This window comes from Mytilus trossulus, chromosome 3 (assembly GCF_036588685.1).
Source record: "Mytilus trossulus isolate FHL-02 chromosome 3, PNRI_Mtr1.1.1.hap1, whole genome shotgun sequence".
Taxonomy (NCBI): Eukaryota; Metazoa; Mollusca; class Bivalvia; order Mytilida; family Mytilidae; genus Mytilus; species Mytilus trossulus.
Window position 1 is genome coordinate 79449551 of NC_086375.1, and position 9602 is coordinate 79459152.

At 31.9% G+C, this 9602-nt stretch overlaps 1 protein-coding gene across 1 annotated transcript; it reads left to right on the forward strand.

Moving 5' to 3' along the window:
• Nucleotides 1-18: 18 nt before the first annotated feature.
• LOC134712555 (zinc finger protein 91-like) lies at nt 19-9335 on the forward strand. Its single transcript, XM_063574239.1, has 3 exons — nt 19-180; nt 4358-6268; nt 7123-9335. The coding sequence occupies exons 1-3, from the start codon at nt 88-90 to the stop codon at nt 7459-7461; spliced, it is 2343 nt and encodes a 780-aa protein (XP_063430309.1). The 5' UTR covers nt 19-87; the 3' UTR covers nt 7462-9335.
• Nucleotides 9336-9602: the final 267 nt, after the last annotated feature.

Here is a 9602-nt window from a genome sequence, read left to right on the forward strand (position 1 = left end):
CAAGGTGCTCAATTCTTAATAGTTACTTTTTCTCAACACTTCACCAAATCACCATGTAAATACAGACGAAAATTACTGCAAGAAAACATGAAAAGAGGGAGAGGTTTTGTCAATTCAATTGAGTTAAATTTTCCTTTTTCTATTCTTAAAGAGATTGCCTCAAAGAATGAACACGAAGATGTAAGAAACTAAGTCTAGGCTTTTGTTATATAGTCAATTCGGCACTTATGCATTGTTATGTCATGTGTGTAGTCAAAGTTAAAGTGGGGCTTATTAATTCTGTACCCAAGGTGGTCAGAGACTACCTTGACATCAACAATCTAATATGAGGCAGGCATTACCTGTAAATGGGGACGACGTCTGTATGAATTTTTTTTTTGTAACTTAAATATTTGTTAAAAAAAGAATCGGAGATACCGTAACGTTTCCGATTTTGGTTCTGTTGTTAGGGAGTTTAGTTGTGACGTTATTTAAGTTATGACGTCATATGCAATGTAAACAAAGAAACGCTATCATCAGGTTACGTTTTTTTATATTAAGGAATTATTAAAAATGAAATTGATATTGCGTTCCTTCCTTTTTATAATAGATTGGTAAATATATTTTACTTAAAGATTCATACAAACAAAATCGGAAAAAGGAAGTACATTGTAGTTTACTGCGCAGGTCCGGGATTTCAAAACATGACATAAAAAACTTGAATGATTTTGGGTTCATTAGTACAATGAAAAATTCGGGAAATTTTCCCGATTTTTTTTTTTATTGAATTTTCTACTGTTATTGGGGACTTCGTCCCCATATAATGTCAAACCAATGAGGCCCTGGGACATCAGAGCTCGTCCAATATCAAACAGAAAATATCTGCCCATTTGATCATGTTGATGCACTGCTTTGTTGCTTCTGGAGGGTATCGAGTTCGTTCGCCCTGATAACATGCTCGCCCTAGGTTTGTTCGCACTGAGTTTGTTCGCCCTGATATTCTGTTTGCCCTAAGTATCCGTTCGCCCTAGGTTCGTTTGCCCTATTTTCATTTATTATATGTATAGTTCAAAGTTCTTTAATTTTTCCAATTAAGGGCCTTTGACAGGACATAATGATAATGTCAAAATACATTCTGATTCTTAACACATAAACATATAATGAAGATAAAATTAAAATTTCTATTCACATGAAGAGCATACCTGCCAACTTTTCAAAATGCCCATGGGGGTTTTACTTGCAAGATGGCTCTTTCAGTCCTTAAAAACCTTCAAGGGAGCCTTTAAATGCATCTAAGTATTGATTTTTGGCTTCTTCATACTTTTCAAAGCATATAGCCATTGTAAACTTAACTGTTTTGTATAAAATTGTGGACAAAATTGCTATTTTAAAATTTCCATTTGGGAGCTTTCATGGGGGAAATCCCCCCCAAATAGTGACAGTTAGCAGGTATGGAAGAGAATATAATATCATAGAATATATATATTATATAAAATGTCACAACATAAAACAATTGTTATTGTTATTATTTATAAGTTATTTTAGTTCTCTCAAAGTTTCATATCTTTGATTTTTTCTGCCATGCCAGAGTGCCAGCAAAAATAGATTAATAATTTATTAATTCACCATAATATGAGGCAGGCAAAATATGGCATAAAAAAAATTGAGCGATTTTGAGTTCATTAGTACAACAATTACATTAGTTGTATGTTTCATTATAATACGTTATTCTGATTGGCTAACAGCACATCACATGTTATTCCTTAAACAGTTGCATGAGACAATAACATTTATCATGCATGATGACACAAGGTCCCACAATAAAGTGCACAGGTGAATTAAATAAAACTGGATAAAAATTGTGTTTTCATGATCCTAGCTAAAAAATGTAATTATAAGTATTGAATGCTTCTTTTTGTAACTTTATAGGGTTGTAAAAGCGTTGACTGTGCATACATTTTTAGAATGAAGTGCTTCCGCGCTTCATACAAAATGTACTTCGGTCAACGCTTTTACACCCCAATAAATTTACAAAAAGAAGCATTCAATTCTTAAATGAAAATTTTCCCTATTTTTTTTTTTTATTGATTTTTCTACTGTTATTGAGGACTTTGTCCCCATATTAAATTGAGAATGGAAATAGTTTGCTAACAGAGGTCCACCTCGTCTCTTATCCATAAAAATAAGTTGAAGGAATAAATAGTACAAGTCACTTAAATGGAAAAGAGACCAAGGGCAAATTCACTTGGACATGTTAGTATTAAGTGGAATTTTAGATACCCTCTCAACCTCCTTGTGACTAGTGCACAATAGTACAAAAATGTAAATGCATTTATGAACGAAATATAAATATATATATTAAAATTTATGTATATTAAAAGTTAATTACAGAACATTTGCCAAAGGAGTATGTTCGATAAGGTCCTAGAATGGCCCCCTTTTTTGGCGTAAATTTCAAATTCAGATTTGTCGACCAATATCACGATAAATTACAGCTAATACATTGACTAGCTAGGATATAAACCATTTTGTTGAACATTTTACGTTTCTGCTTTTCATTATGACGTCACAAGTCGTACTCATATTGATTTTTCACGAAAAACCAATGAAAATGGGTAAATTTCCATAGATAATAGACCACTTTCGAGTTCATCCGTCACCGGAAAAAACTCGTCAATTATACGCGCCTTTATCATCGTCATTTGTGCGTTTAGGGGCGTCGTCACTTCCTTCCAATGTTGAGTGAGTGGTTGGAAAACTATAATTTTATATTGTACGAATTATTCGGCAAATTGAATTCTCAAAATTGACAATCAACACTGCTGTCATTAGGGAATTGTCAGTAAGTACCTACAGAGCAACCATTATTTCTAGTTTATCCTGCACAAAGACGATCACTAAGACGCTTGATGAACGTAAATAGTGCAGGGATACAGGCGAGCCCCTCTATCTGGTAAATGACGTCATGAAGGCGTGTATAATTGACGAGTTTTTGACGGTGACGGATGAACTCGAAAGTGGTCTATTGGACAGGAAACATAGAGCGCATGCGTCGACAACAAAGATCTTTTAAAATAATGTTTGTGAAGACATTTCACATGTCTTATTTGAATCTTAAGCATGTCGACGCCTGCGCTCTATGTTTCTTGGTCCTTCATTTGGTTGAAATCTAGCTGATTTTGTCAAATTTCACCAAAATCCCTTATTTTGACCTTTTTTGGATGTAAAAATCAACGTGTAAGAATTAAACTTTGACAAAAACAGTTTTGTTTAACTTTCTAACATGTCTTTAAGGCAACTTAAAACATTTATTGTCTTGTAACTATGAACTTTATAATTGGGGCCAAATATGGCCCTTACCGAACTTACTCCTTTATATTAATTAAATAAAATTCTTGGCTGCATTGTCACACTTTATTTTAATATGAGGCAGGCATTATCTGTGAATGGGCGTGGAGTCTATTATTTTTTTTAAAAATTCAAATATGTTGATTAAAGAAACGCAAATACCATAACATTTCCGATATTGAGTCTGTTGTTAGAGATTTAGTTGTGACGTTATTTAAGTTATGATGTCATATTCTATGTAAACAAAGAAACGCTGTTATCCAGGTAAAGTTTTTTTTTTTTATATCAAACAATTATTAAAAATGATTGGGTGTTGAATTCCTTCCTATATTTGTTGATATGTTGATAATTAAACATTTTATTCAAAGTCTCATGCAAACAACATTTGTGTGCAGATGCAGACCGAATAAGAAAGTAGATCTGAAAAAAAAGTTATACAATTTTGAGTTCATTAGTAGAATAAAAAATTCAGGAAATTTTCCCGATTTAAAAAAATAAAAACAAAGATTAATTTTTCTACCCCATTTAATCACTCTATACAGGTATAATCACCATATACATATATAATCACCATATACATACCATACATAAAATTGAGTATTGAAATCGGGAATGTGTCAAAGAGACAACAACCTGACCATAGAAAAAACAACAGCAGAAGGTCACTAACAGGTCTTCAATGTAGCGAGAAATTCCCACACCCGAAGGGGTCCTGCAGCTGGCCCCTAAACAAATATATATACTATATATATATACTAGTTCAGTGATAATGAACACCATACTAATTTCCAAATTGTACACAAGAAACTAAAATTAAAATAATACAAGACTAACAAAGGCCAGAGGCTCCTGACTTGGGACAGGTGCAAAAATGCAACGGGGCTAAACATGTTTATGAGATCTCAACCCTCCCCCTATACCTCTAGCATGTACATGTATAGAGGGTTTGTTCATAACTAGATTTTCACTTTTTCTTTTCAGCACTGAGTAGTATGACAATCTCTTAGTATTTTATTATTTTATTTTTAAGGTTACCCATCTGTACTGGAAAGGCCAGTGTTTTGAGAGTGATACCTCATGCATATTTAGTACCCAGATTTGTGAAAACAGATTTAAAGTCCTGATAAGGAACACAAATATAGCATTAAAAGGATGTCAGTTGTCCTGCACTATTGCAGACATTGAATCAACTCAATGCTTGGATTGGGATGGCGCTGAAAAGACGATTGAAGAAAAAGAACAACCTATTCAAACTGCTGATGGTGAAATTATTAATCAGCTAGGTGCTGCTAAAAGAAAAAGAGGTCGACCAAAAGGAACAACAAAAAAATTACCGTTGGGTAAATCATTTGAAAACGACAAAACAACTTTGAACGCTGAAGTCTCTCATAATTCTGGGATTGACAATGAACCAAAAAAATATGGATTGAGAGGAGTAAAATTATCACAGGCTGTAATGAGGGCAGAAATGGGATCAGCTTATAGAGAAAAGGAATCTTTAAACACTAACAAATGTAGTGATATCCAAGAAGAATCTAAAAATCTGGTACAATCAGGTCAGGCAGCGGAAAATGTTGATGTCAGCACAAATAATGAAGAAATTCACAGAGAAAAAACTGATGTAGGTGACGATGAAAATGTTGTTGATGATGATAAGGATGCTGATTACATAGTGAATGATTATGTTGGATATATATCTGAAGATGAGGAATTTGAACCTGTAAATATAAAAAGGAAATTTGGTTCTCTAGTTAATAAGAATAGACAGAGAAAAAGAGTTAAAATTGACATTGGTGATGTAAATATTCCAAAATATAAACCAAAAACTAGATTTTTAAAAAACAAAGGATGCAAATATTGTAAAAAACTTTTCTATCATTATATTGGGGTTGAAGAACATGTCAGAAAGTACCATATGAAAGAGCTTGATGTTCAAATCTACTTGGAAGAATTAAAAGATTTACGAATTGAAAAGTGTGAACTATGCAACAAAACCTTTAATAACAGATATCACTTAATCGAACATGAAAAGAGAACACATTTAGAAAATGCATCAGTCAAATGTTTTAAGTGTAACAAAATCTACAAAAATGTGCAAAGTTTGAAAAATCACATTAAAGCTGTTCATAGTGTAATAGGTCAGCCATTTGCTTGTCATCTTTGTGCAGCTAAATTTAAGTGGTCAACAACACTAAAACAACACATTGAGGAGATCCATGAAGGGAAAATGAAGGCAGTTTGTAAACATTGTGGAAAGAAATTCCCTCGTCAAAATCTGTTAAATCGTCACATGCGTATACATGGAGTTGACCAATCAAAAAGATTATGTTGCAAGCATTGCGGAAGAGGTTTCTGGTATGAACACAACTTACAGAGACACATTAAAATTATACATGGCCCTCATGAAGAAAACTTCCACTGTTCATACTGTGGTAAAGGTTTTAATATGAAGTCTGCCATGGTGACACATGTACAACAAGTCCACTTTAATATCTTTCCTTATCGGTGTATTGATTGTAATGTTGGTTTTAAACGGTCAAAATTATATCGCCTGCATATGATGAAAGAACATGCAGTAGTAGACTGTGATTCTTTAAAGACGAATGTAAGACATTTCAAGTATGGAAAAACAGAAGAGGATTTGTTTTATTGTTCACACTGTAGTTTAAGTTTTTGTTATAAGACTAAAATGGTTGAACATATGCATTCTGCTCATGGAGAAGATTTTCCATACATGTGTACCCACTGTAATCAAGGATTTTTAGAGAAATCTTTTCTTAGTCACCATTTGCTAATGGCACATAATGAGATATTGCCTGCCGGTGAAACTCTGGAGGAGGAAAAAAATAGGTTTCAGATGGTAACCATTGATATCAATGGACAAAAGAAAGACTTGGAAGTAGAATCGTTTAATTTACCTCAACCTGTTGTAATTGAGAAGGTATTTATAGCTAAAATAGTGTCCAAAATTCTCAACATAGTTATTTCAAACAAATATATATCAGAGTAGAAAGATTCAATGTTGTTTTTGTCTGTATGATAACGAGATGAATTACGTTAACCAATAAATATCAAGGATCTTACACCAAAATCAAATTTGTAATGGATATGATGGACAAAATAACTCATAAAAGTGGACAGCTACAACCACTCACAAGATTCAATATATTGTTCAATTGTCTCTCAGAAACAAATAAATAGCAGCCATATAATTTGGTCTACATACATGAATGCATCTGGTAAAACCTAACCTGGCCATTGGGTGAAAAGCACATTGTTATACATGTATATATATAATTGATTCCATTCATTATATTCATTGTAGAATGAATTACTTATGATTAAGTAACAATGTTACGACTAAGTTCATGTGCCTTAGTAATTATTAATGATATTTAATCTTAGATTTCTCTTAAATATGCAATTCTAAATCTTAATTGATTTTCAAACAAATAACTGATAGCAGGCATTACAGGCATGACAGGATAACTAAATTTGATTAACTAATTAGGATGAAAGCAAAGAAATGACATGTCACATCTTTACGATAAGGACAGGGATTTGTATTGTATTTAGTTTCACATCCTCATATAAATTATGTCACTGTGACCTACTTATCATGTTACATTGACCTATTAAAGAAATGATTATAGTGTCTCATTTTAGATATCATATATACTACATGTAAGTCACTAACAATCATACAACCTTTAAAAAAAAAAAAAAAAAAAAAAACAATTTATGCATAATTAGATAAACATTGAGATTGTAGTAAAATGTATTTTTATTTTATAGACTGAAGAAGTTGGCAATATTGTTAATGTTGAAATAAAAGAAAATCAAATTCTGTCTGAAGAAAATGGAGCACAGTCGTTATTCTTTGAAGTATCTAAAGGAGCTGATACAATACATTATGTCATTGAACAATCGGCTAATGGTGATCCCACAATTCTACCTCAGGAACTAGCAAACTTACTTCTGGCTGCTGAACAATCTCTACAAGGTGCTAACGAAGACAGTACTGATGAAACACAGTTATTGTCACATGACCATGAGATTACTGATAATACTCAAATTATAACTGTACCTTCATTGAAAATTGACGAAGCTGATTGTGTCGAGGAAAGTGTATGAAGAGCTGAAAATTGTTTTGATTGATGAACGTATTTTAAGATCAGTATTATATACTTTACCATTCCATTTCTGTGTTATTCTCCTGCTTTTTACCATTCTGTTATACAAACAGTTACTGTGTAACATGAACTTGTCATTCTGACATTTATTGCAATCAAGCATGTACAAATTTATTCGTAAAATGTTGTTGTTTCATGATATCCTTGATGTAGAAAAAAGTAACATTTTAAGATAATGCAGCGCCTAAGCTTGCTAATTATATACATTTCTATTACCAGAATTAAATGTTCTAATTTCATATATAAACTATCATTGTTTTTAGACTACTCCTCTACCAAGTCTACAGTACAGTATATTTTAAGTGATGCAAAGAGAAAAGTTGTCTTTCCCTTTTGTCAATTTTCTTTTTTGAAGGTGATTTAATCATGGTCTATGTACCATAGTGTATTTATACCATTCTTGTTCACTATGTCCTTGTCTGTAGTTTTAGATTTCAAAAAAGTATAATTCCAATATAATTGTCATGACTGAAAACTTGTTAAGTCAGGGGTTTCCTAACAACTAATTTGTTTAAAACTACTAAATTCTTTCATTGATACAAAGATTTGATTTGGAAATTTGGCTTGACCTGTAGAAATCTTATTACAACAGCATTTTTAAGATGGTACATAACACTACAGGGGGGGGGATAACTCTGCAAACATCAGCTTAATGTTTTAATTACATTGTATTGTTAAAAGGTAATATAAGGCTTCTCAATGATCAAAATTAGTGTTAGTCAAACTGCCATATGTCCATTGAATTTTTTTTTTAAGTGTGTGGTTCAAGTTGAAATTTTTATAGTTTTGTCAAATAAAAGTAAATATTACGTCAAAATTTTATGAAAATTAAATGAGCCAAATAAATTTTAGTCAAGGTGTTTAGTACCACCTTAAATTTTATTATGATATTGAAGCTTGCAAATAAAGAAAAATTTATAGAGATTTACTGTTCCTTTCAATAAACTTATTCTTTCATGTCATCAATTCAAAGTTGTAGTAAAATCCTGAATATTTTTTATCACTGATTGTGTTGAGCTTGTGAGACAAAGTGACCCTACATTCAATTGTTGGTGTGGTCAATATAGAGTTGGTTCAGTCTGTGGTTACAGATTTTTTTTAAATCAATGACTTTGTAGCTGTTTGATGGATTGTTATTAAACATGGACAGAAGTCTTTTTTATACAGAATATGTGTAGAGAACAAAATTATGAGAGTCAACATTTAGAAAGTCTGGAATTCAATTTCTGTGACATCAATTTCTTTGTTCGACGTTATTACTTTTTGGAAGCCAAAATTTTCTTTTACACTGACAGCAACAAATACAGACAAGACACAGAATTCTGTGGAACTGTTAACAAACTTGATTTTATTAAGACAATAAGATTTGGTATGATTGCCTATGAGATAACTCTCCATCAGAAATCAAATGACAAAGAAGTCAACAATTATAGGTCATCATACAGCCTTCAACAATCAGCAAAACCTATACTTCTTAATAAGATTTAAAAGGCCCTAAAATGATGAATGTAAAATCAAAGGAGAAAACTAACGTCCTGATATATGTACAAAACAATGAAGGAAACAAACAAACATGATATACAGCATGAAATAACAACCACTGAATTATATGCTCCTGACTTTGGACAGGCACATACAAAAAACTTGTTTGCTGGCCACAAACACCTACTCTTACCTAAGACAGTGGTGTAACAGAATATAAGACTAAACTATAGCAAGTTGAAGAATTTTGAGAGTATCGCATTACAATACAAAGGCCCTAATGGTTAAACATTAATTGTACTGAAACAAAATGCTAACTTATTCTATAGCTTGTCAAGGTGTAAACTATAGAATAAATATCAAGTCAATATTGTCATGCATTGCAAAAATAAAGTGTGGAAAACTTGATTTTTAAGTGATTTTTTTAAGTCTAAATACATTGTACCATTTTTCTGCACAAAATCATCAGGTCAAAACAAAATTCTAACTTGGTCTGTAACTTGTCATAATAATACTATATACCAATTATCAAATCAATAGCTTCAAGCATGAAGAAAAAAAGTGTGGAAAACTAATTATTTGAGTGAATCTTATAAATCC